The 27,476-nt window shown below is 52.5% G+C and overlaps 1 protein-coding gene across 3 annotated transcripts; it reads left to right on the forward strand.

Moving 5' to 3' along the window:
• Positions 1-11,234: 11,234 nt before the first annotated feature.
• Positions 11,235-27,448, forward strand: SERHL2 (serine hydrolase like 2). Of its 3 annotated transcripts, none has more exons than XM_082635146.1 (12): positions 11,235-11,330; positions 12,135-12,284; positions 12,398-12,511; positions 12,894-12,935; positions 13,360-13,379; positions 13,833-13,907; positions 15,366-15,475; positions 15,870-15,949; positions 21,763-21,797; positions 24,202-24,284; positions 26,085-26,181; positions 27,100-27,444. In XM_082635146.1, the coding sequence occupies exons 1-12, from the start codon at positions 11,321-11,323 to the stop codon at positions 27,217-27,219; spliced, it is 936 nt and encodes a 311-aa protein (XP_082491272.1). In that variant the 5' UTR covers positions 11,235-11,320; the 3' UTR covers positions 27,220-27,444. The 3 variants fall into 3 exon arrangements, with proteins under 3 accessions (XP_082491272.1, XP_082491273.1, XP_082491274.1); XM_082635147.1 differs by having other exon boundaries at positions 11,235-11,324; positions 27,100-27,443; XM_082635148.1 differs by lacking the exon at positions 12,135-12,284 and having other exon boundaries at positions 11,252-11,324; positions 27,100-27,448.
• The last annotated feature ends 28 nt before the right edge of the window (positions 27,449-27,476 follow it).

Genomic DNA, 27,476 nt, shown 5'->3' on the forward strand with positions numbered 1-27,476 from the left:
CTTGTTGCCTTCCCACCTCACCTTCTGTTCTCTCCTCAATGCACTGTATCCAGATACTGACCCCATCTCACCAGTGAACCGAGTGATAACCATCCCCTAACCTTACACTCCCATTAGCACAGCTCCAGCTCGTGTTGTTCGCTCTGCAGGGCTTGACTCTGTTGACCACTCCCTTCTTTTTTTTTTTTTTTTTTTTTTGCGGTACGCAGGCCTCTCACTGTTGTGGCCTCTCCCGTTGCGGAGCACAGGCTCCGGGCGCGCAGGCTCAGCGGCCATGGCTCACGGGCCCAGCCGCTCCGCGGCATGTGGGATCTTCCTGGACCGGGGCACGAACCTGCGTCCCCTGCATCGGCAGGCGGACTCTCAACCACTGCGCCACCAGGGAAGCCCCACTCCCTTCTTGACAGTCTCCTCCTTTGGCTTCCCGGAGATTGCACACTTCCATGGGTGGCAGACCACTTCTCCTCCCAAGGGTCTGACTGCACTGCATAAGGCTCCCTTTGTGGGCTCCCCTCCCCTTGCCTGTCCAGGAAATGCCAGGGCTCCTCAGGATCTCCCAGACCTTTCCCCTTCCTGCACTACATGCCCTCCAAGTAGACCTCATTCATCTCCATGGCATCACCTGCCACCTGTATGCCCATGGTTCCAATTCTATATCTCCGTCCTTAAAGACACTAAACATTGTATTTTAAATTGTATGTCATATATAGAAGAGTATGTAAGATATCTGTAACACTTTGAAGATTTATAAAAATAAGGCAAACACTTATATAACCACCAAACAGTTTTGGAGCTAGAACATTGCCATCATTTTAGATGGTCCCTATGTGTCTCTCCCTGATCACATTCCCAAGACTAATATTCTTCCCCTTGTTATACCTTATAGTTTACCACTATGTATTAATCCATAAGCTATATTTTTTAGATATTCCACTTCTGTTGAGCCAAGTGGCTTCTATTGAACCAAGCTTCCACAGATAACAATTGTAAATTCTGGGAAAAATATAAAAAACAATGACCTGAAGGCACCAGAAAGCAACCAAAACAAGGCAGATACTGGATGGGGGTTGACACTTGGAAAAGAAAGGAACTGAGTGAGTTTCCCACTTCTTAAAATGGATTTAGGCTAAAAGCAGGCCCCAATCCTCACAGCTAAAATAGGTATAGAGACAGCTAAAACCTGAATAGAACCCCACAGTCTTCCTAGTTTGAAAACTGAAAAACAGAGATTGTGGCAAAAGCACAAAAGCTGGAAAGTTAAGTAGGGGAGTTCCAAAGGAGAGAACCAGAGATGAGGAGCCCCAAAATCTGTATATATATCCTGTCCAAATCTCTGATTGACCACTGAATTATGTAGGCATGGGGTAGACTCCAAGAAGCCCAGCTGAGGCTAAAAGAACAACACTGAAATTTGAGCTGCTTTTTACTAAAAGGAAGACCAAATTTGCAGAAGGAGTTCAGCCAAGTTAATTGCTAAAATAGATAAATCAATATTCTGTGGAAGAGCTATATCCAGACTCCATATCATGTATTATTCACAATAACCAGAACAGAATCCAAATTACTCAACATATAAACAGGAAAATATGACCAAGAGAAAAAAAAACAAAAAAAGCAATGGAAACTGACCCCAAGAAAACCCAGGTGTTGGAATTAGCAAAGATATTTAAAGTAGTTGTTATAACTATGCTTAAGGACATAAAAGAAAATACACTAATAACTATTGAAAAGACAGTAAATTTTAGCAGAGTAATAGAAGCTATAAAGAAGACCAAATGGAAATTCTAGAATTGAAAAGTACAATATCTGAAATTTAAAATTCATTGAATGGGCTTAGCAACGGATTGAAGATGACAGAAGAAATAAGAACCTGAAGACAGATCAATAAAAATTATCCAATCTGAAAAACAGAAAAAGATTGAACAATACATATGTATTAGTTTTCTATCACTGCTGTAACAAACTTAGTGGCTTAAAAACAACACAATTGTATTATCTCACAGTTCTGTAGGTCAGAAGCCTGACACAGGTCTCACTGAGCTAAAAATCGATGTGTCCACAGAGCTGTGTTTCTTTCTGAGGCTCTAGAGGAGAATCCATTTCTGGCCCTTTCCAGCTTCTAGAGGCCACCCACATTGCTCGGCTCATGACCCCTTCCTTCATCTTCTAAACCAGCAACATTTCACATCTCTGTGCCTTTCTTCTGTAATCACATGTTCCGCTCTGACTTTTCTATTTTGCCCCCTTTTCTGCTTTCAAGGACCTTTGTGATTACTTTGAGCCCACTTAGATAATCCACATTAATCTCCTCATCTCAAGGTCCTTATTATTGCATCTGCAAGGTCTCTTTTGCCATGTAAAGTAACACATTCACAGGTTCCAGGTATTAGGACACGAGCGTCTTTGGGATGCTTTTTTCTGCCTACTAAAATGTACTTTATAGTTTTTCTCCTTTTTGAACTCCTTGTAAAGTGTATTACACTGTCATTCTCTCTCTCTCTTTTTTTTTTAAATAAGTTTTTAAATTTATTTTTGGCTGAGTTGGGTTTTCGTTGCTGTGTGCGGGCTTTCTCTAGTTGTGTCGAACATGCGCTACTCTTCGTTGCGGTGCATGGGCTTCTCATTGCGGTGGCTTCTCTTGTTGCGGAGCACGGGCTGTAGGCACGCAGTCTTCAGTAGTTGCAGCATGTGGGCTCAGTAGTTGTGGCGTACGGGCTTAGTTGCTCTGCGGCATGTGGGATCTTCCTGGACCAGGGCTCGAACCCATGTCCCCTGCATTGGCAGGCGTATTCTTAACCACTGCTCCACCAGGGAAGTCCCTGTCATTCTCTTTTGTGTACTGCTTCTTTCACTCACCATGATGTTTGTAACTTTCATCTCTGGTAATGTGTGTAGCACTCATTCATTTTTTTTGTCATTGCTATATTGTAGTCCATCAAATTTCATATACCACAATTTATTCATCTTTGTTGATGGACATTTAGATCGTTCATCTTTTGGCTTTCACAAGCAATACTACTTGTACATATATCTTAATGAATATGTGCACCATTTTCTCTAGGTTTTATACCTAAAAGATAAACTGTTGGGTCATAGAGTATCAATCTTCAACTTTAATAGCTGATGTCAAACTGTTTTTCAAAGTGCCTCAATTTATACACACACACACACACACCCTACCCCTGCCACCAGCAGCTTCAATTGCTCCACATCCTACCCAATACTTGGTATTATCAAACTTTAAAAATGTTGCCGGACTTCCCTGGTGGTGCAGTGGTTAAGAATATGCCTGCCGGGCTTCCCTGGTGGCGCAGTGGTTGAGAGTCCACCTGCCGATGCAGGGGACACGGCTTCGTGCCCCAGTCCGGGAAGATCCCACATGCCGCGGAGCGGCTAGGCCCGTGAGCCATGACCGCTGAGCCTGCGCGTTTGGAGCCTGTGCTCCGCAACGGGAGAGGCCACAACAGTGAGAGGCCCGCATACCGCAAAAAAAAAAAAAAAAAAAAAAAAAAAAAAGAATACGCCTGCCAGTGCAGGGGACACGTGTTCGAGCCCTGGTCCGGGAAGGTCCCGCATGCCATGGAGCAACTAAGCCCATGCGCCACAACTACTGAGCCTGTGCTCTAGAGCCCGCGAGCCACAGCTACTGAGCCCTCGCGCCACAACTACTGAAGCCCATGCGCCTAGAGCCCGTGCTCTGCAATAAGAGAAGCCACCTCACTGAGAAGCATGCACACCACAACGAAGAGTAGCCCCCGCTCGCCGCAACTAGAGAAAGCCTGCACGCAGCAACAAAGACCCAACGCAGCCAAAAATAAATAAATAAATTTATAAAATTAAAAAAAATTTTTTTTGCTGATCTGGTGGGTATGTAATCACAGCAACCAGTGTCTAGTTAAGTAAACAGAAAACCTCTAGGTATTTCAACAGAGGGAATTTAATGAGGGAAATTGTTTACAAAAATGTTGATACAGAAGGAAGGGCAAACTAAGAAAGATTGCAAGATCAGGAATCGCAAGAAGCTGACACAGCTCCCAGGGCTGATGCAACAGAAGAGAGGAAGGTTGACACATCCTCCAACACTGGCTGCTCAGAACTGATAGAGGCGCACTTGACATTCTCTGGGAACACAGAAGAGACTCCCCCCGTGATGCTGTTCCTGCACTTCTGCAGGGACATTCACTGTAGCTTGTGAGAGCACCTCTTTGTAGCCGATGGCTCAATCCCAGTATCCGCCCGGTCACCCTGGTCAGAATCCTTGGAGTCATCCTGATGCCCTCCTCTTCCAGTCTCTTCCTCACTCCTCAGCCACCCCCAACCCTGTCTGTTCTACCTTCCGAATCTCTCTAACCTGGGCTCTCTCCTCCCTCCTGTCATCGCGGACTGCAGGGACTCCTGACACATCTCTCTACTCCAGCTCCCAGCACTGGGTCTGGCGAAAACTGCCTGCCCACAGAATGTTTCTTTGATGATCTGAAAACAGAAGTGTTGGGGGCAGATGAACCATAAGATCCCCTCCAGTTAGACATCCTGGGATAAAGAGAGAAAGCGGCTTCCCTTTCTAACCTGAGGCAACAGAGGAGGACAGTGGTGGCCACACTGATGGTGCAGCTGGACCAGTTGTTGAACTACTGAGATGTTCTCACACCTGCTGGTGACACCCTGCAGACCTCCCCAGCACTGAGGGGTTGAGGTGGACCCCAGCCTGGCGAGTGCTTGCACATTGGAATATCACTCCGGAAGGGTGAGTCTGGGAGGAGAGTTAGTTTCACTGAGTCAAGATCTGTTGTTTTGGGTGAACTCTATTTTGTGACTTTTAAAATTAATTAATTAATTATACAGTAGGTCCTTGGTTATCTATTTTAAATATAGCATTGTGTCTTTTGTGACTTTTTGTTTTGTTTTGTTTTAATAGAGGTATAATTGACATTCAATACTATTTTTAGTTTCAGGTGTATAACACAGTGATTCAACGTGTGTACACATTGTGAAGTGGTCACTACAATAAGCTTAGTTACCATGTGTCACCTTACAAAGTTAATACAATTATTGACTATATTCCCCATGCTGTACATTGTATCCCTGTGACTTATTTTATTTTATTAACATCTTTATTGGAGTATAATTGCTTTACAATGCTGTGTTAGTTTCTGCTTTATAACAAGGTGAATCAGTTATACATATACATATATCCCCATATCTCTTCCCCCCTTGCGTCTCCCACCCACCCTCCCTATCCCACCCCTATAGGTGGTCACAAAGCACCGAGCTGATCTCCCTGTGCTATGCAGCTGCTTCCCGCTAGCTATCTATTTTACATTTGGTAGTGGATATATGTCATTTTGTGACTTTTAAGGTCTAAATGAAATGAGGTGAAAACCCAGACTCCCTGGGCAATAGGGAAGCTGTGGGTATTCTCAGAAGGGGCTTGCTATTTAGCCCCTCAAAGAAGGGGTTTTGTTTGGGGCAAGGAAACAGAGAGCAGAGGCAATTCCCTCCATCTCATCAGTCACCTTGGGGCTCTAAGGAAACAGGTCAGGCCCTGCCTCAGGGCAGGAAGGGGAGGGGAGGAGGGAACAGCTGGCTTGGCAGAGGGTACTTAGGCCTCTGTGCTTTAGGCCAGTAGGATAGGGCAGGCTGTCAGCCAACTCAGCCTAAGGACAGCAGGGCAGATGCAGCTCTTATGACTACACGTAGCGGAGTGACAGAGTGTATTACCAGCCCTGGGTTCAGGTTTCAGCAAAGGCTTTTAATAGCTCCAGAGGGTTTGCCAAGCTGACCTGGACTATGTCATTTACTCTGAAGCTACTTGCCCAGGGCCAGGCACACCACAGGGACCCAGCATTTCTGTCCATCCCCACCTTCAGGCATTCAAGTACCCCTTGCCGAGACCCCGGGCACACCAGCCCCTCAGTCCGACCAGGTTGGGCCAACACCTGTCACTGTTTCAGTTGGCTCTGGCTATACCCTTTGTCCCCTAAGTTACAACCAGCATCCCTGAATCCATGCCCAAACCAAAGAGGATCTGCTGTCTTGAAGCCTCAGGAGCGTGTGGGCACTCACTCCTGCCTTCCACGCAGAGCCCTGTCTTAAGGGGGTGGAGGAGGGAACTGCCCTGAGCCCATGAGGGTCACCCTCTGTCAGGGCCCCCGTGACCGGGTGTGTATTTGTGTAAAGTAGGGAACTCCCTAACAGTTTTTTCTAACAGTGTGAAACTATCTGACCCACAGGGGACTGAAAATGAGATATGCGCAACATCCCGCACAGAGACTGACCCACAAAACTGGAGACCAGAGGCCCCTGAACGTCCTAGAGCACTCTCCAGGCACTCTAAGGAACTAAAAAGAAAAATACAATTTTTGAGGTGCACTGGTTTTCCGAGGTTATGTATCATTCCTTATTCTTTCATTTATTAATTCATTTAACAAACACATTTCCAAGCTCCTTTCATGTGCCATAGCTGTTCCAGTAACCTACTGCTGTGTAACCATCCACCCAAGACTTAATGACAAAGGCCTTTCTGCGGATGACTCAAATCTACAAGTGAAATAAGAAAAAATGGCTGATTTGACTACATAAAAATTTAAAAACTTCTGTGTGGCAATAGATTCAAAAGTCAAATGACAAGCATTTAGGAAAAAAATATGCAACTCATATCACAGAAAAAGAACTAATCTCTCTAATAATTAAGAGTTCTAAGAAATGGGGGGGGATAGCAAAAATAGAGACAGCACATTCTAAAAACACAAATGGCCCTTAAGTTCATAAAGAGATCAAGCCCACTTAATCCAAAAAGAGAACTTCTAATTATAAGTACCCTGTGATACAATTTCTCGTCTATCAGACTGACATAAATTCAAACGCTGGATATTGGCCCCCTCTGTCAAGGCCACAGGGGAGTAGGCAGGCTTGTCCAGCACAGGTAGAGGGCAAAATGAGACAATCTGGTGATGTAGAAGCATCCAGCAACATCACGGGTGTGTTAGCCTTTGCTCTAGCTCTCCCTCCTCTGGGAGATTAATTTACGGTGATCCCTGACCGTGGTATACTATGCAGCATTGCTGTGAAGCAAAAAATGGGAAACATTTTTTTTTGAGAGTCAATTTTCTCTCCGTAAGGGACAGATAAATAAAACTGCGGCTTATTCACACAGTTGAAGACTACATAAGTATAAATAAAGCATGAGGAAACATGGTTTTTTTTTTAATGAATATGGACAAAGCTCAAGGATATACTGCTAAGGCACAGAATATGAGTATAGCAAGCTACTCCTAGCGCCAGAGAAGTGGGAAGATTTGCCCACACGTACATTACAAACAAAAAACAAAAAACCCCACGAAGAATACTAAGAAATTAATAGAAGTTTCCTGAAGTGAGTGGTGGGAGTGGGTTGGCCAGGGATGGGGTGAAAACAAGATCCCCCACTGCACACCTTCTTGTGTGTTTCTTCTTTGAACTACATGAGTGCATTATCTCTTTAAAAAATTAAATACGCATAACTCAATGAGAAGGAAATACACCATGTCGAGTTATATGGGACACAGCTAAAATCATCTTTAGAAGTTTAAAGCTTTAAATACATTGAATAGGATACAAGGGGGAAAATTTTTTTTTTAGTTAAAGTTGGAACAGAGCAAAACAGGCTTGTTAATAATGGCTGTACATTTCACAGTGCAACACACAGGCTAGTCCCTCATGTATTATATTTAATCAAATCTAAATTATAAGTCAAGTTTCTTGTCAGGGTTGTTTTTTTTTTTTTAATGAAACTCCTAAGTTTTGGTATAATTTTAACTCACAGAAAAAGTTGCAGAGGTACTATAGAATTTCCTCTATGCCCTTCACCTAGTTTCCTGTGATGTTAATGCCTTGCATAACCATGATACAAAGCTAGAAATTAACATTGGTACATTACTGTGAACTAAACTCTAGATTTTAGATTTTTCCAACAATGTCCCTTTCCTGTTCCAGGATCCAATCCAGGATACCACACTGCATTTAGTATCAAGGATTGCTTTTGTTTCATAAACTTAGCCAAGGGACTTTCCTCTTGCTGATGAAGGAGGAACTCCTGGGCACATTTCTGTCTCTCACTTATTAATACCTTTCCACCTCTCTGGATGTGGTCACTGTTTTAACCTGAGGAACATAACCAAGGTAGTAAGGACATAAAACCTTAAGAATTACTCCCTGACTTCTCCCACTGTGTGCTGCTGCTTTTGTAAGCCCAGAGGGACAAGCTGGGAGGGAATGTTCTTTGTAATTCTCAGCCAATTCAATACGCAGAAGTTGATTGAGCCTCTACTGTGTGCAAGGTACTCTGGTAGATGCTAAGGGGAAAAAAAAGAGTTGAGTAAGACCTTTTCCTAATTTTAGGAGCTGACCCACCCAGGGAGTGGACCCAGTTGAATACAACACCAGACAGGGGGTGAGAGGCAGCGTACCAGCAGCAAAAACAAGAGATGGGGAGATGCATCCCACCTGAGAGGACTGAAGAGGGCTTCCTGGAGCAGGTGACTTTCGAACCATGCCTTGAAAAAAGGGTAGGGTTTCAATGGTTAGGCAAAGGGGAACAGAATTCTGGACCAAAGAAATGGTGTAAGCAAAGGTGCAGCAGCATGAAAATGTGGGCACATGCAGAGAACCGGTAGCCCAGGATTCCTGGTGCTGGATACGTGTGTTAAAAGGAGGGAGACTGACCTCAGGGAGGGCCTCCAGTGCTGGGCGGGAGACCCACCTCCCTCCAGCGGGTAGTGATGCTAAAGGTCAGAGCTGCGGCCATGCTGTAGGGCAAGCTGGTGGCAATGGGATACGTGGGGTGGAGCAGGGCGCCTGGAGGAAGGGATTTCTCTTGTCTTCCTGGGGTGATGGGCACCCAGCCCAGGGGGGTCACTGGAATGGAAGGGGGCAGAGGCAGGCAGGGAAAGGCTGCAGTGGAATCACGGTCAAGATGTGAATGTGAGGATGAGGAAGGAGGCGGAGGTGGGTGACTGAGGCGAGCCTGAGGGACAGAGATGAGGCAGCGGATGTGGTCTGTGCTGCAGGGGCCGGTTGGGCTGAGGGAATTTGAGGTCAAATGTGCTAGAAGTCCCCACTCAGAGGTCAGGCTGGAGCCTGGTGCCAGGTATAAATGTGGCATCGTTCACGAAGAGGTGGCAGTGTGTCCCCAGGGCAGAGGAGGAAGGAGCCTCTTCACGGGGCCATGTCCCCATCGCTTCCGTCAGCTAAAAAAATATATTCACAACCTAAAAGTTGAGAGTTCCGTTTTATTCAGTGGCAATTTTTTAGGACTTCAAGCCTGGGAGGCAGCATCTCAAGTAACCCTGAGAGAACTGCTCCGAGGAGGTGAGGGGTGGGGGGAGCCAGGATAGATGGGAGTTTTGCAACAAAGGGCAGATAGTCTGAACATCAAAAGATTATTGTTAATTAAAGAAAACCAGGGACTTCCCTGGTGGTCCAGTGGCTAGGGCTCCGCGCTCCCAATGCAGGGGGCCCGGGTTTGATCCCGGGTCGGGGAACTAGATCCCGCATGCCGCAAGGAAGAAGATCGCACGTGACGCAACTTGAAAAAAAAAAAAAAATGATCCCGCATGCTGCAAGGAAGATCCCGCACATGGCAACGAAGATCCCTCGTGCTGCAACTAAGACGCAGCGCAGCCAAATAAATACATAAATATTAAAAAAATAAAATAAAAAATAAAGAAAACCAGATATCTCAAGTTAAGGAATTCAGTGCTTTTCTCTGTATGGGAAGATGGGAGAGTCTGGGCTCACTGAAATCATTCCTTTGATCTGCACCTCAGCTACATGGGGCCAGCATCCTGTGCTTTCTCATCCTGAGTCTCCTCAGGGCTCACCGTGGGGAGTGGCTGCAGTCTGATGGCTGCTAGACAGCAGGTATTCTTTCCTTCCTGAGTCCCCTCAGGGCTCACCAGCTCACCACTGGCTGTGGCTGCAACTGCTGACGAACTGTGACATCCTTTGTTTACCGATATGGCAGGCAATATTCCATTGATCATTTCTGTCACCTCAGGATCTGTGACCCCCTGCATAACTTGTCAAAGAAGCCAAAGCATTTCTGGAACTAATGGACACCACTGTGCGTGTAACCACCTAGAGGTGGTCTCTTCAACCCCAGCTCCCAGCCTCCCCAGACCCCCACCACTCAGTAAGGTCCAAACTCCTTAGCTCCACACTCAGACCCATCCTCACCCTTATCCACATTTTCCAGCCACCAACTTTCCCTGCATTGTGACCCACCCCTCAGCATGTCCACCAGCCCTGTCTTCAGGACCAGGGTCTCTGATCACCTCCCCCCCACCACACACACACACCCCAGGGAGAATTCACTGTACAGCTCTCTCTCCAGCCCTCAGCCGGCTGGATTCTGGTTCCAGTTAGGAGCTCTGCTGGACTGTGACCCCTCAGGGACCACATGGATTCTCTCCTAGGCCTTCCAACTAGCAAATGGTGCTGAGTGAATAGGAAATACTTTCCCTTATTTGTCCTAGACTAGCCACTTTCAGAGACTCAAAGGATGCACACTAAAGTGCCTTTATTATAGGATTTAGTCCCCAAACATCCCCTTGGAGTACCTGATCCTCTCCAGGCTCAATGTCATTGTCTATAACCCTTCCTCACCTGGGGGGTTCCTCATGTTCCCAATTTATACATTCATTCCTTCACCCGTACAACAACTATTAAGGCTGGCTCATGCCAGGCAGGGTGAGGACCCCAGTACACAGTGAGAACACGGTGGACGCAGACCCGCCTTCCAGGAGGACATTAAACCACTAAATAAAGAGTCACCCCACTTTTAGCCCTACGATGCTGGTCAGTGAGGACCCATGGGGTGCCCCGCTCGCTGGGGCAGCTCCTGGGCCTTCGCCAGCTCCTGGTCCCACGCAGGGGCAGGGGTGGCCATGTGGACTGTCCAAGGGTCGCGGTTCCACCACCCACGTGTCAAGCAGGGCCGGCTCCGCTCCCTGCGACGCGGCCCCGGGTGTAGCCTGAGATTTTGAAGGTCGTTTGGCCACAGCCCCCGGGTTCCCCAGCCGCTCGGCTCACAGCCTGCGCCGGGCGGGCGGGGACGGCTTTCCCCGTGTAGGCGGCGGCGGGAGCTGAAGGTCAGGTCCCACCACCCTCGGGATCCAGCCCGCCCGCCGGAAGTCCTGCGGGCGGGGCGGGGCGGGGCGGGGCGGGGCGGGGCTGGGGGGTGCTGGCCGCTGAAGGGCGGAACCCGGAACTCTGGCGTCCCTAGCCTCCGGCGCGACTTAGCTGGATGGAGAGACGGCCGCCTTGACACCGCGGGACGCGAGCGATGGGTGAAGGTTCCCAGTCCGGGGCCCCATAGACGAGAGTGTGATGGGGGAGGGCACGTGTGCGCTTCCATCCGCCCACCCACTTACTTGGGACCGCGGAGGAGGGGGGGCTCGCCGCCCTCCTGGCGGTAGCAAGTCCTGCGTCCGCAGCCTGTGGAGCAGGCCGAGCCACACCGGCGGGGGCGGGGGCGGGGGAGCGGGGACCTGGCCGCACTTGACCTCCCAGGGTTCCGGGAGCCCCAGGTTAGAGAAGCAAGCTCGCGGGCGTCTGGGGGCAGGCAGGTCTAAGGCCCGGCCGGGAGAGCCTAAAGGGTGAAAAGATCAGCCCTGGGCGACGGAGGAAGCAGCCCTGACTTGAGCAGGCGGGAGACAGTGTAGTGCCCGGTGGTCAGGACTGGGGCCTGGGGTCGTGCCGCCCGCGCTAAACCCTCGCTCCACCTCATTCTCTCTGTGTGACCTGGAGAATGGCCTGCACCTGTGCCTCTGTTTCTGGGTTTGCAAAGGGACAGAAAAGGAAACTGAGGGCTGAGAGGTTTTAGTAACTTGCTCAAGGTCACACAGCCAACAAGTGGCAGAGCCCAGGCCTAGCTAACCCCCCAACCTATTCTAGAAAGTTCTGCCGTGGAGCCATCCCAAGGTTTTCCTCACCCAGTGGACCCAGCTTAGTTTTCCTCATCTGGCTCTCTCCCCGTAACCCCTGGGGGCAGCGCAGGCAGCCGAGCCCCCTGGGGAGTGCCAGTGCTCTGGACACATTGGGTGTGGATGAGGGGCTCCGGAAGTGCAGGCTCCATGAATGGTCACTCTGTGTTTCAGGTCTGATCTCAGAGCTGAAGCTCGCTATGCCCTGGGGCCACATTGCTGCCAAAGCCTGGGGCTCCCATCAGAGCCCCCCAGTTCTCTGCCTTCACGGGTGGCTGGACAATGCCAACTCCTTTGACAGACTCATCCCTCTTCTCCCAAAAGGTGGGCGTGAGGCTGAATGGAAGCCAGGGGGTGAGGCAGTGGGACGGCAGGAGAATCAGGAAGGGGAGGTGGCTGACCTAGACGCCTTCCCCTACCCTTTCCCTCTGTCTCAGACTTTTATTATGTTGCCATGGATTTCGGGGGTCATGGACTGTCATCCCATTATAGTCCAGGTTTCCTGTATGACCACCAAAGCTTTGTGAGTGAGGTCCGAAGGGTCGCAGCAGGTGAGTAAGAGACAGAGCCTGTATGTTTGTCTCTGTGTGTTGTGGGTGTGGGTGTGTGTGGGGGGGTGCTCTGGGACATGCCCTCATCCTTGGAGTTGGGTGTGGTGGCCAGGAAGCAACGCTGGCCTGGGCGTGACTTGGGGTCTGGCCCCAGTTCTGCCAGGAATTCATGGGTGACTTTGTGAAAGCTGGAGAGAGCTGGCAAGAAGAGCTCGCTTCCCCCTGCGAGTTCCACCCCTGCTGTGGAACTGGGGCCCCTTTAAGTGGGTTTCCTGAATGGGGCATCCCAGATGCTGGGGAGGGATTTCCAGAGCACAGCGACTGCAGGACAGAGGGTGCGGGGAGTCTGGGCCCATCCAGACCTGGCTCCGTGTGTTTTCAGCCCTGAAATGGAACCGTTTTTCCCTCCTGGGCCACAGTTTTGGTGAGTACGCTTTGGCCAAGACCTGACTGGTCTTGGGCTGTGGGGCTGTGAGGAAGGGAGGGGAGTTGGTAGACAGGTACCTTTCCCCTGCACTTCGGGAACCGCAAGGAGAGATGGAGGGGGTTCATCAGACATTGACCCTTGGGCACCATGCCCTCTGGCCTCAGGTAGCTCCCCAAGGGACACGTGGCCCCGTAGATAGCAGTCTCCGGATCTGACGAGGGAAACAGGGTCAGGTCTGATGCAGGGACCCCGTGGCCCCAGAGAGGGAGCCTCAAGTTTAATAGTGAATGCAGAGCCCGGCCTGCTGGTGGGAGACAGGAGCCTGGCCCTTGGCTCGGGGCTGGCTCGACCCCTGGGAAGGAGTTTTAGAAGGACTTTGAAAGCTGGGGAATATCAGCCAATTACTCTTTTGTCCCCCCAGGTGGCACTGTGGGTGGAATGGTGAGTAGATTACAGTGACCATCCCTGCTTGTGCTCCAGGTGGGGTGGGGAGCGCAGGAGGACAAAGGGGGAGTTGCCTGGAAAGGGGGGTGCCTCCTCACATCGGGAGTTTCAGGCAGCATTTTAGTGACTGTGCCAGCTTCTTTTGTAGGTCCTGTGTTAATCACTGTTGTGAGGGCATTCCTGGTGGAATTAAGTGTTCCAACATTGCCCATCTCCTCTGTCACAGAGAACCCTGGAGTCCAACCATCACCAGGGTCAGGAGTTTGATGCCGGATGCAGACTGTGGGAGTAGGGGAGAGAAAGGTGCCCTGAAGGGAGAGGAGATTCTTGCTGACCTCTTGGGCAGCACCCTTTCCCCAGCCTAAAACACCGGTGTCCCCACAGGAAAGTGTGAGTCCCTTTCCCTGCCTACTCTCCCTTTCATCTTTCCCCTTTTGTGTCACATTATAGTTTTCCTGTGTCTTCCCCGAGATGGTGGATAAACTTGTCTTGCTGGAATCCTCGCCATTTTTCCTGGAAACTAACGTAAGGATAGGGCTTTCATGCATGCTGTCGCTGGGGGAGACCTGGGTCCGGTCCCAGGTAGTGCCCTCAGCACTGCCTCCCTCAGTGGGGTGGGAAGAGGTGGCAGAGGGTAGACAAGGGGCCTCAGGGCCCCCCCCCCAGAGGACAGGGTTATGCTACTTACACCCTAGGAGTGGGCAAGGAACAGGGCGTGCGGGCCTGGGTCATCCTTGGGAACCCTGTGTGTGGCCTGGAGTCTGCAGGATGCCAGGTGGGTCACGAGGTGGCAGGGGTGAGAGAGGGAAGCAGTGGGTTGAGGAAGCTCTGGGGGTGCACGGTTGGGTGGGCCCACCTGCACTTGTGCTCAGTCAAGTACCTTTGAGCTGTGCACACTGCACACAGTAGACCTGAGTGTGGACCCGTGGGAAAAGCGCTGACCCCTCTCACCACCACCACCACCGATGACAACAACCAGCGCTCTCTGCATCTGAGTGCTGGCTCTGCCGTTTCCCTGCTCTGTGACCCTAGGCAGGTCACTTTGCCTTTCTGGGCCTCAGTTTCCTCACCTGTAAAATGAGGAGGTTGGAGTAGAGGGTTGTGGAGGTGCCCTCCAGCTCTGACAGGTGGTCGTTCTGTTCCCGAGGGCTCAGCCTCACACGGGTCCTTCATCAGTTTCTGTTTTCTTGTCCATAAAATGACCACAAATTCCATAAGGGCAAGAACCGTAGCTGTCTCTTTACCACGACCTGCCCAGTACCGGCACATAGTTAGTGCTCGATAAACGTGCGTTGCATGAGCAGAGAGCTCGTAGGTTACTGTGAGGATTCACCGAGACAGCCGTGGCTGCCACTCTTGCTTTACCGGTTTCACCCACTGAGTTGACACACACAGTGCCCCCTGGGGCTTCCTCCTGGGGGTTCTGATGACTGGTCCTCCCTGTCTCCTGCACTCTCAGGGGGTGGATGGAAGTGTCACTTTCCACTGCTGCTCCAGGCAGTGGACCGTGGACAAGGCCAGGCTGTTCTGAGAGTGAGCTGGGCTGGAAATGGTACACTGGAAGCCCCCCGAACTGTGCCCCCTCTGCCATCTCCTCTCCATCATGTGGAGTAATAGCGTTGATTAAAACAGGTGAAGTTGCCAACCCTGGATGGTCCGTGGCTTATGGACCCCAAAAGTGCACCTTTGCAAAGTACTTGGCAGAGATTTCCTTTCCCCTCCATCTTCAACCTGATCCGTCCAGCTGTCCCGGGCCGCAGGCAGGGCTGGGCTGGCTGTGACCGAGGCGGTCACAGGGCTAGCTGGCAGGGACTGATCCAATGCCCCTGCCCGCTGGGTCAGAATGCATCTTGGGCCAGGTGGGCGTGCAGCTGAGGGGCTGCTGAGGGTGGAGGGTGGGGCTGGGCGAGGGAGCAGGCCCCTTTGTGTGCGTGCAGCTGGGAGCCCCGCCCTGCCCACCCAGCAGAACCCACGAATCCTTAGGAACTGGAGAACGTGCTGACCTACAAGCAGAGAGCCATAGAGCACATGCTGCAGGTGGAGGCCTCCAAGAAGCCCTCGCAAGTGGTCAGCCCAGAGGAGATGCTGCAGGGGTGGGTGCCGGCGGGTGAGACCGGTAGCGTCAGAGGCCTGGGGGACCTCTGGACCACGGAGGGAGGAAATCTCTGGGGCACGGAGGAAGCTTCCTTCTCCTACTCGCAAATCCACAGCAAGCCTGCTTCTCTCTGTGCTCACCTGGCGCTCCTTAGCCACCCCAGCTGGGGCTTTATTGGCATTCCCCCCACTCTGTAGCCATGCCCTTCACCCCACCCCTCCACGTGCTCTCTGCCCCCCTCTCCACACAGCCCCCCCCACACACACACTGATGCGAACATCCCCATCGGTACAGGCTTGTGTCCTAGTGGGGTAGCCTTTTCCCTGCCCTCCTCTCCTTTCATCTGGCCTCCCCTGCCCCAAGGCATCCAGTGTCCTCCTTGTGTCCCCCAGGTTCCTGAAGAACAACAGTCATGTGGGAGACGAGTGTGGGAAACTCCTCCTGCAGAGAGGAACCACACAGGTGGCCGCAGGTAAGGGACTCACTATCCAAGGCCGTTGCTTATTGGCACTGGTCTTACGAGGAGTGATGATGGCTAGGCTTTGTGGCTGCTTGCTCTGGCCCAGGCGTGATACTTAGTGCTTTACAAAAAGTATCTCATTTAATGCTCCTACTGCCGTATTTTCATCCCATTTAAAGCAGGAGAAACTGAGGCTCGGAAGGGCCAAGTGGCTTGTGCCAGGTCAGACGGCTACTGCCTATCCTGGAAAGCCACGTCCTGTGGGGAGCTTGGTCAGGGGTCTTGGGACTAAATGTTGGGGTACAGCACAGCCCTGCTCTGCTGATCCTGTGTGGTGGGTGCCTGGTGTCCGAGGCTAGGCTTTGAGGACTCCCATGGGGCGAGCGACTTTGAAGATGGTTTTCAGAATGGAGAAGTGGAGTTGGGGGCACCTTGGCTTCAGGGCAGCATCAGGCCTGTGTTGCCTGTGTTTTCTACACTTTATTTCCCAACGTATTCATTCAAGAAACCTTTTGCTCGGAGTCCGCTCTGTGCCCAGCCCCTTGCGAGGCTGCAGGAGCATGGTGAACCAGAACAGACAGCCGCCCTCTCCTGGTGGCCCAGTACCTGGCTTAACACAACTCCAGGGGGTGCCATCCACAAGTGCCCTTGCTGGCAGTGACTGCCCCAGGAGCTCAGAGATTGTGGGCAAGCTCCTTCCCACCGTCAGACTCCCTGGTCTTCTTAGGTGACTTCAGTTTATAAAGAACCAAATGAGGCAGGGGTCAAAACCCCAAATGCCTGTGGGAGCTGAACAGTTTATGAAATTATCCCGGCTGCTGGGAGTGGGGCCGTGAGAAGTGGTGGGGATCGTGGCACTGAGACCGTGCGCCCTGCAGGAGGGCGGCTCCCAGGGCTTATCACGTGGGAACGTGGGGCTCCTGTGGCCAGAATTTCTAGCTGCTCAAAAGAAGCCAGAGGTCTGCTGTGCTGTAATTTTTTTGTTTTTTGTTTTGGCTGCACCACGTGGCATGCGGGATCTTAGTTCCCCAACCAGGGATCGAACTCGTTCCCCCTGCAGTGGCAGCGCGGAGTCTTAACCACTGGACCACCAGGGAAGTCCCTGCTGTGTTGTAATGTTTCTCAGAAGTTGCCAACACACCATTAGGTCAAGTGGAACATACCTAAGGGGGTTGGAGACCCGTTCCTGTCTTGGTTACCGTCTCTGAGCATTTGTCTGCCCCTCCCTGCAAATCCGTCATGGAGGAGGGAGGTCGAGGGCAGAGGGCCGTGGGCCCCAGCTTCCCTGATGCGCTGGCACAGATGGCGGACCACAGGGGCCCCCGAGCAGAAGTGGGCTAATCCAGAATTAGATGTGCACCTGGCCCGGGAAGCCGATTTGGCCAGCCCAGGGTCACATGAAACAGTGAGTAGTCGTCCGCTGAGCCACTTGTCAAGGGAGTGGGCAGAGGAGGTGGGAGGGGTGGGCAGTGGGCAGGCGGCTGGATCGTTGTGTCGGGCCCAGCCCCTCCGCAGCAGTGTGGCCCTTTGAGGCCCGGGGTTAACCTAAAAGAAGACCAAGCCTCCCAGACCCAAGTGGGCGGGGTGACAGCCGGGGAGCCGGCGTGCCAGGCCCCTCCTGAGCCTGTTCCCTCAGGCCGCAGAATCTCCGAGAGCCCCTATTCCGTTCTGGAGCCGCACGCACCTCCGTCATCCAACCCCATACCCCCCAACTCTGAACTCCTTCCCTAGGGCTGCTGTTACAAAGCCCCACAGGTGGGGCAGCTGCAACAGCAGACGGTTACTGTCTCACAGTTTCAGAGGCCAGAGGCCAAGGCCAGAGCGTTGGTAGGGCTGTGACAGGCTGCCCGTGCCTCTCTCCTGGCTTCTGGTGGCCTCAGGTGTTCCCTGGCTCATGTGTGTCCCTCTCCCCACGTCTTCACAGAGCGTGAGGTGAGAGCGCTTTGGAAAAAACAGCGGGTAAGGGGGTCAGGATGTTCAGTAGAAGGGCCTGGGTTGGCCTTGTGGAGAAGGTGACTTCTGAACCCCACGATGCAGATGAGCTGCTGGGAAGGGCTTGGTGCACGAGCTCGATCAGGCTTGTGGGAGAAACGGGAGGCGGTGAGCCAGGGCCGCCAGGGCGAGGAGGGAGGCGGGCTCCTATGTTATCTACCTCTTATCTGCGTTCCCATCACAGCCCTGGCCCAGGCCTTTGAGAAATGAGGTCAGCGTGTTAGCGTGAAGGAGGGAAGGTCCAGCTCCGGGTGGGGTTAGTGACCAAGGACTGTCCATTGTCAGTATCCACCCCCTGCAGCTGGCCCACCATGGGAGTGCTCAGACCCTGTCACAGGCTGGGCTGCCCCGGGGCTGCGGGCATGATTTCTTTTGACTTGCGCAGTTTAAACACAACAGTTTGGCACGAGGGGGGTTTGGAATAGGTTGCTCATATTTAGAATAGAGAGAGTCTATGTAAAAACAGAGATTTCCGGTTTCTTCTGAAAAATGGCAACATCGGGCAGCACGTTCCGCCTTCCTCATAGGCAAGAACAGCTGCGCGGAGACCCTGCTGTGTGCAAGTGGGTGCCGCACCCACTCCGCCCAGCCTCTGCGGGTGAGTCCGTGACCTTGGCAGGTCCCAGCAGAGGAAGCGGGTGGTGCACCCACCATCCTGATACCTCCCGGTATCCACCAGCACAGAGGCTCTCCGAACTCAGAGATTTGTTTGGGGGCTTTATCACATAGGCGTGAACGATGGTTAACCCAGGCTCCAGCCGCTCTCCCTTCCCCGAAGGGCCGGCCGGGCTGGGGCTGGAAGTTCCACGCTCCTAATCATGGCTTGATCTTTCTGGTGACCAGCCCCCATCCTGAAGCCATCAAGAACCCACCAGGGGTCACCTCATTAGAACAAAAGACACTCCTATCACCCAGGAAATTCCAAGGGGTTTAGGAACTCTGTGTCAGAGACCAAATGTTCGGACAAAAGATGCTCCTTGCACTTTCACCACTTTAGGAAATTACACAGTTTTTAGGAGCTCTGGCTAGGAGCCAAGGATCAGGACTGAAATATATATTTTGTTATATCACAGTGTCATAGTCCCTAACTGTTGGCAGGAGAGCGGGGAGTCTATGGTCCTGATAATATCTCCTGCATTCAAAACCATTTCATTTTTTAAAATTATTTAATTATTTATTTTTTTGTTTAATTTTTGGCTGCGTTGGGTCTTCGTTGCTGCGCACGGGCTTTCTCTAGTTGCAGCCAGCAGGAGCTACTCTTCATTGCGGTGCGCGGGCTTCTCATTGCGGTGGCTTCTCTTGTCGTGGAGCATGGGCTCTAGGCACGCAGGCTTCAGTAGTTGTGGCCCGTGGGCTCAGTCGTGGCTCGCAGGCTCTAGAGCGCAGGCTCAGTAGTTGTGGAGCCCGGGCTTAGTTGCTGTGCGGCATGTGGGATCTTCTGGGACCAGGGCTCGTACCCGTGTCCCCTGCATTGGCAGGCGGATTCTTAACCACTGCGCCACCAGGGAAGCCCCTGGACTCCTTATTTAAGTGACATCTGCGCTGGCCCACTGGTCTGAGAAACACCATTCCTGCCCTCACAAAGGTCATTGTCACAGGAGGGGCAGACAGAAAAGCAGCCGGCTGCGGGAGTGCCTGGGGCACGTCAGGATATGTCAGGTGGAAGCGAGGCTTGAAAAGAGCTGGAGGACTTGACCACAGGGAGGAGCAATTCTCAGAGCAGAGAAAACAGCATGATGGGGGTCCCCAATACCTTGGGGCTCACCCCACCCCCAAGAAACCCCCTTTTTAAGTCTTTTCACATCCTCTCAGCACCTGAAACCCAGGCCTGGAGGAAGGAGGAGGGCAGTGAGCCTGGGGGCAGGGGGACCCAGGGGTCACCCATGGTCCTGCACATGCAGCAGGGCCAGTCATCTGTGCAGGGAGGTTGTGGCCAGAGCTGAAGGCAGCCCAGAAGCCTCAGCCTTGGTTTGATCAGGCTGAGGTGATCTAGTAGTGGGGAAACCAGAAAACCTCCCAACGACATGGTCATTCTAAGTATTTTGAGTCACAGATGCCTAAGATCCTCGATCAACAACTAGCTGTGGGGCTTCCCTGGTGGCGCAGTGGTTAAGAATCTGCCTGCCAATGCAGGGGACACGGGTTCGAGAAGATCCCACATGCCGCGGAGCAGCTAAGCCCGTGAGCCACAACTACTGAGCCTCGGCTCTAGAGCCCACGAGCCATAACTACTAAGCCCGTGTGCCACAACTACTGAAGCCCGCGCGCCTAGTGCCCATGCTCCACAACAAGAGAAGCCACCGAAACAACAAAGAGTAGCCCCCGCTCGCCGCAACTAGAGAAAGCCCGCGCACAGCAGCGAAGACCCAACACAGCCAAAAGTAAATAAATTAAATAAATAAATTTAAAAAAAACAGCTGTGAATTAAAAAGAGACCAAATCCCTTGTTGTCCTGGAAGCTATGATCTAGCAGAGGGTAAATGATAGAGTGCGTTAGAAAGTGCCAGGAGGGACTTCCCTCCCGGTCCAGTGGTTAAGTGGTTTAGAATCCACCTTCCAATGCAGGGGATGCGGGTTTGATCCCTCGTCGGGGAACTAATATCCTACATGCCACGGGGCAGCTAAGCCTGCGCCACAACTACTGAGCCCACATGCTCTGGAGCCTGTGAGTCACAACTAGAGAGAAGCCTGCACACCACAATGAAGATCCCAGGTGCAGCAACTGAGACCCGATGCAGCCAAATAAATATTAAAGAAAGTGCTGGGAGTTATGGAGAGAGATAAATCAGTGGGGGATGGAGGGGCTCTGGTAAGATGTTTGTGGGTGTAAAGGGGAGGTCCAGGAGGCCTGGCTGGGACGGTGGCATTTGAGCAAAGGCGTGTAGGGAGAAGAGAGCAGCCTTGCTTCTCCTGGCCGGCACGTTCTCCTGGGTTGACCCACGTCACCGTACTGTCTCCCCTTCTCACTCCCTGCGCTGCTCACATCAGGCAGCCTCCAGGGTCTGAGATTCTGTGACCTCCCTGAGACCCTGCAGCCCTTTTTTTTTTTTTTAGTATTTATGCATGCTGCGCCAGGTCTTAGTTGCGGCACATGGGAGTTTCGTTGTGGCACACGGGCTTCTTAGTTGCCATATGTGGACTCTTAGTTGCGGTATGTGAACTCTTAGTTTCAGCATGCAGACTCTTGGTTGTGGCAGGCATGCGGGATCTAGTTCTACGACCAGGGATCGAACCCGGGCCCCTTGCATTGGGAGCATGGAGTCTTATCCACTAAACCTCCAGGGAAGTCCCCTGGCAGCCCTTTCTTGAGGAGACATTGCCCAGGCAGGAATTGCTGGGTGTCCATACTCCCTAGGTGAGGCCAAGTTGCCCCCGCTGGGACCGTGGCAGAGAACCCAGCTGGAGCTGGGACCACCCAGGCCTCTCAACCCCTCCAGCCTTTCTTTTTTGGCTCGATTCCTCTCCAGCAAGTGATGATGCGATCTTTAGCTCTTGGGCACTTCCTGGTGCTTAAAGATCCAAGTGAACATTTTAAGGTTCTCAGAGATGAGACTACGATGGCGGGTGGGTTATTGTCCCACCACCGTCATTCTGTGCTGCCCTCTGGTATGGCTGGGGAGGCACCTGCATGGGCGTTCCTGTCCGTGGCAGGGTAGCTGTGGGCAAGCTCTGCTCTGGCTGAACCCCAAGAGGATGTTGGGGGTGGTCCCCGCAGGTCCAGGCTGAAGAAATGAGCCCCGGCTGCACGGGCCCAGGGTCCCAGGGGAGCCGAACTGAGTCCCCCTGACCCTTGACAGGCGGCGCTGAGGCCACGTCTCCATGCTTCTTTTCAGGTCTGTTGCTGAACAGAGATCGGAGGATCACTAGGGTGAGTGCTGCTGTCTTCCCACCCTTCACAGTGTGCCTGTCAGCTTTCTTTTTCTTTTTTTATGGTAGTAAAATATACATAGCATGATATTTATGCTCTATGTAAATTCTGGGCCCAGTAATCCCAATCCTAGATATATACCCGGCAACAGTGTGTGCTGTGCGCTCCAAAAGACACGTATGAGCACATTCCTGGCAGCTTTATTCATCATAGCCCCAAGGTAGAAATCACCCAAATGTCCATCAGCAATAGAATGCATAAACTGTTATACATTCATACAATGGAACACCACACAGGGATGAAAAAAACACATTTACAGAGCAAAAGAAGCCCAAACCAAAAAAGAACACAATGATTCTATGTATATGAAGTTCAAAAAGTGGCAAAATTGATCTAAGGGGGTGCCCTTGGAGAAAACCCCTGAAGGGAGCCTGCTGGGTGCTGAGGGGTTCCAGGCCTTCATCCGGGTCATGGCTGCACGGCCGCATCCATATGTCAAAGGCCATGATGGGCTGACTGACACCCAGGTCTGTGGTCTTTGCTGTAAGTTACACTTGAATTTCTACAAAAGAAAACTACAGATCAGAGGATGGAAGTGGGCTAGGAAAAGGAGGTCAAGGGAGAGATGGAGAGGAAGAGAAAAAAGAAGCCAGAGGGACTTCCCTGATGGCACAGTGGTTAAGAATCTGCCTGCCGATGCAGGGGACACGGGTTCGAGCCCTGGTCTGGGAAGATCCCACATGCTGCAGAGCAACTAAGTCCGTGCACCACAACTACTGAGCCTGCCCTCTAGAGCCCGCGAGCCACAACTGCTGAGCCCACGTGCCACAACAGCTGAAGCCTGCGTGCCTAGAGCCCGTGCTCTGCAGCCAGAGAAGCCACCACAATGAGAAGCCCGTGCACCTCAATGAAGAGTAGCCCCCACTCGCCGCAACTAGAGAAAGCCCACGTGCAGCAATGAAGACCCAATGCAGCCAAAACATTAATTAATTAATTAATTAATTTTAAAAAAAAGGCTGAGAAGCTGGGGTAGGAGGGGGTGAGGGGCAGTTCACGCCCGAGCTAAGTCCTGGCACCACCACCTGTTAGCTGTTGACTGTGACATAGGGACTTAGCGTTTCTGATCCTTCGGGGAGGAGATAAGGTGTGATGTGTCTGGGTCCTCAGTAAATGCTCACTCACTGGGCCTCGTGGTTGATAGGGGAGCCTCTGTTTCTAGAAAAGCACCAAGGTCACTGTGGCCCGAGGAGCAGGAGGTGGCTGGGAGGGGTCAGGGCAGAACGGGGACAGTGAGTGGCTGACCAGGCAGCTGTGTGCCTGTGTCTTCACAGGACGCGTAGCTTCATCACAATGCTGTAGCACAACGTGACAGTCAGCCCGTATGGGAGCTCCCTTGAATTAACGCACTCAGTAGACGCTCACAGAGCCCCGCCTCTGTCGCGCCACGTGCCGAGAGCTGTGAACACAGAGAAAATCCTGAGAGCTGCTGCCCTCAGAGGGTTCTTGGCCTAGAGCGGCACAGTCCAATAGAAGTATAATGTGAGCTCGTGTTAACGTCACGTCTTCTAGTGGCCGTAAGAACAGAGTGCAAAGAAACAGGTGAAATCAACTTTAATAGTATTTTCTAACTCAGTGTGTCCAAGGTGTTAACCACTTCAGCATGCAATCAACATAAAAAATTCTTGAGATATTTGACATTGTTTTCTCATACTAAGTTTTCGAAATCCAGTGTGCAGTTTACACCTACAGTGTGTCTCAGGCTGGACTAGCCCCATTTCAAGCACTCAGTAGCCACAGATGGCTGATGGTTGCCGTGTGGACAGTATAGACCTAGACCTCTTAAATGGTCATAAGACGGGGAGGTCAGGGCTGTGATGGAGGCCAGCAGCGGCTGCGGGGACACCAAGGTGCACTCTTTCTGCACTGTGGCTTAAGCAGATTTCTTTCTCATGGAAACGGTCGGTGGAGGTAAGTGGGCTGTGCTTGCCGAGAGCCCAGAGCCCAGGCTGGCTGGGCAGCGTTACAGGGCAGCCCGTGGGCCAGGAAAGGAGGTGTGGAAGGGCCACGCCTCAGTCCCAAACCTAAGCCCAGAAGTAGCCCAGGTCACTTGTCTGCATTTAGTTTCATGGCCACACCTGGCTGAGGGGAGTCTGGGACATGTTGTCTAGCTGGGCAGCCATGAGCCCAGGAAGAGGGAGAACAGATTTGGAGGTGGAGGGGGGAAGTCTCTGGCCTGAGGGAGTTAAAGCCCTCTGTTGAGGCAGTGGTATGGTTGGGCAGTGGGCTTGGTCCTGGTTAGGTGGCCGAAGGGGCCCCCACTGCTCCCAAGAGAGACTGGTTTCTGCCCCCGGCAGTGCCAGGCAGGGCCTTGTGGTGAGAATTCACTGGGGTTTTGTCTCTGCAGCCAGAGTATCACTTCAATTTCATCAGCAGGGACCTGTTTCTGCACTCCATCAGGAAGCTCCAGGCCCGCGTCCTGCTCATCAAGTAAGTCTGCACCAAGCGCCCCAGACAAATGTGAGTGCCAGGAATCCCCAGGTCTCCTGGTGTGAGACCTCCCCGCCATCTTTCTTGGGCAGGCCCCCCCCGGCCGCTGGTGTGTGGAAGGAAGGCAAGGCAGTGGGAGGGCTTGGGCAGCTGGGGATGGGAAAGGACTGCACCGCACTTTTCAGCAGGTGTCTGTATCTGGGGGGGGCACGCCCAGGTAAGGCAGAGGGACTGACAGACACTGGAGTCTGGCCCTTGCCCTCCCCAGTCCTCCAGCCACCCTGGGCCCCTGACATCCCCAGGCCTACACTGCTCCTGTCTGCTGTCCTCCCCTCCCCCACCTGCTAGCCAGGAGCCATCCACTGCCTCTGGGTGCCACAGCACAGTGACCATCCTTCAGTGTGGCTTAGGTGCCACCACCCACTCCACTGCAGTCATCCTGGACTGGCAGGAACTGTGACTTGCAGGGACACATCTGCCAAGCACAGGGGTTTAGAAGGCATGGACTCGATAGGGGCAGATCCAGACCACAGTGAGATACACTGCACACCCCTAGGATGGCCGGACTCTAAAAGTGAGATAACAAGTGTTGGTGAGGATGCAGAGAAACTAGAACCCTTGCACGCTGCTGTAGGATTGTAAACTTTTTTTTTAATGGCTGCATTGGGTCTTCGTTGCTGCGCGCGGGCTTCCTGTAGTTGCGGCGAGCGGGGGCTACTCTTTGTTGCGGTGTGTGGGCTTCTCATTGCGGTGGCTTCTCTTGTTGCAGAGCGCGGGCTCTAGGTGCACAGGCTTCAGTAGTTGTGGCGCACGGGCTTAGTTGCTCCGTGGCATGTGGGGTCTTCCCGGACCAGGGCTCAAACCCATGGCCCCTGCATTGGCAGGCGGATTCTTAACCACCGTGCTACCAGGGAAGTCCCTGGTATTGTAAAATGGTGCAGCCGCTTTGGAAAAGTCTGGCAGTTTCTCAAGCCATTAAATTACCATGACCCAGCAGTTCCACTCCTAGGTGTGTTTCCAGCACCTGTGCACACAACAGCTTGTAGTGACGGCACAGAGCAGCATCCTTCATGATAGAATGAATAGTGTTGGAGGCAACCCAAATGTCCATCGATGGACAGATAAGCAAAATATGCTCTATCCATACAACGGACTATTTTTCAGTGACAAACGGGATGAAGCACTGATACACACTATGACATGGATGGACCTTGAAAACGTTAGGCTAATTGAAAGAAGCCAGTGATACAAGTGGCTGGTTCCATTCACATGCAAGTCCAAATAGGGAAACATATAGAGACAAGGCCGATCAGTGGTTGTGTAAGACTGGGAGCTCTACGTGGAAACCGTAGGTGCGGGATTTTTTGTTGTTGAGGTGATCGATTATGTTCTAAAATTGACGGTGGTGATGGGTGCACAACTCTGAATATACCAAAATCCATGGAATTGTACACTTTAAATGGGTGAAATTATCTCCATAAAGCTGCTAAAAAAGGGAAAGAGAACGCATGGACTCTGCGCCTGTTCAGATCCCAGCTCTGCCATTCAGTGGCTGTGACCATGGCCAGGTCCCCTGAGATAAACCTGAATTGTTTTCACTTGTGCAGGCCTCAGTGAGCTGTGAGTGCCTGCGGGGACTGAATAACTCAGTCCTGAATTAAACCTGGGCTCAAAGGGACCAAGCTGTGGGACGATCAGAGGGACGCCCAGGCCGGTCTCGGTCTCAGAGCCTGGAGCCCAGGGCTGGGGGAGAGCATGCAAGGAGGTGGTCCCAGGTGAACCTTTCTTCTCGTTTCCCAGAGCAGCCCAAGGGTATTACGATGTGAGGAGAGAGAATGATGCCAACACGGAGATCATGCTATTCATGACCAACTCACTGAGATCCATCCTAAAAGAGGTGGGTACGTAGGGCTCAGGGCAGCTGGGCTTCAGGAGGGGCTGCCAGGCCACCCGGGGCTCCAGCTCACCCATCTCTTTTCTTGCACTGGGACCCCTGGTCTGGCCCCAGATCTAACAGGTGACCCCCAGGAGCTACCAGGCCTCACTCCCTGCTGCAGTCCCTGGAGACCTGGGGTCACATATAAATCAGCACAGAAAGCAGACTTCTCATTGGCAGAATCTCCCGGTTTTATTGTCATCACATATTCCCTGGGCCACACCCAACTCAGCACTGCCACGATTTCCTAGGGTCCCACACGGGAACAGAGGACCAGTCCCATCAGTGGGTGCTGGCCTCCAAGCTGGAGGGCTGGGATGTGTGCTGTGACTTTGCCCTTTGCCTGGGTTCCTGGGAGCACCTGGCATTTTATGACCATCATCCACCACAAACACCTGACCCTGGGGCCTGTGCCGACGACTTGGCAGTGACACAAGAGGGAAGCCCGTATGGCTGGCTGGCCAACTGCAGTGCCTTCCTGCCTTGTCGGCCTTTCTCCCAGGCAAGGGCAAGTCTGAAAGGCTGATGGTCTATTCTTTTTGCAAGTGGACCTTATGTGGTGATGAGAACCAGCAGCAGCCCCGACTACCAGCCCCTCCCCAGCCTAGCTCTACAACTTCAGCTCAGAATGGCCTAGAACCCCAGGGTTTGGGCTCTTGCCTCCCAGACAGGCCTTTCTCATGGCCGTGAGCCAGGCCCTGATGCCCCCCAGGGGGTGCTGTGACTGACTGGGGCCCGCAAGGCCGCGGGTCAGTCGCTGCCAAGGCTCCTGTGGTGGACACTGGGAGGCAGCTGGCCGCGGGAAAGCCCCAGTGCGCCAGAGGGGCCCACGGAGCCCTCCACTGGGTCACCGCACCGCCTGTCCCCTCCTTTCCCCAGAGGTTCCAGTACGTGCAAGTCCCTGGCAACCACTACGTCCACATGAACCAACCCCAGCACATGGCCGGTGTCATCAGCTCCTTTTTACAGAGCAAGGAGAGGATCCCGGCCCAGCTGTAGCCCTGGGCCCGGGGCTACAGACGCCTGCTCAGCCTGGGACTCCTAGCTCCCAAGCCCAGGCCAGGCGTGGTGGGGACAGGACCCCCTGGTCCTGAAGACCAGCATGGCCGCAAAAGAATCCTGTGGCAGAGCTGGGTGGGGGAGGGGGGCGGAGGGGATACAAGATTCTGACTCTAACATCTGTGACTTCAAGGGGGAGACGTGTCTGGGTGTTGGAGGTACCTGTCTTGTGACTGGGTAGCAGGCGGGGCGGGGGG

Source organism: Mesoplodon mirus (assembly GCF_964341445.2).
Source record: "Mesoplodon mirus genome assembly, chromosome: 11".
Lineage (NCBI taxonomy): Eukaryota > Metazoa > Chordata > Mammalia > Artiodactyla > Ziphiidae > Mesoplodon > Mesoplodon mirus.

Bases quoted from the DNA above. Each gene is read 5' to 3' on its own strand.
- SERHL2 (XM_082635146.1), top strand. The intron at 12,936-13,359 runs GTGAGTACGCTT...TTGTCCCCCCAG, and splicing joins CCTCCTGGGCCACAGTTTTG to GTGGCACTGTGGGTGGAATG. The intron at 15,476-15,869 runs GTGGGTGCCGGC...TGTGTCCCCCAG, and splicing joins CCAGAGGAGATGCTGCAGGG to GTTCCTGAAGAACAACAGTC.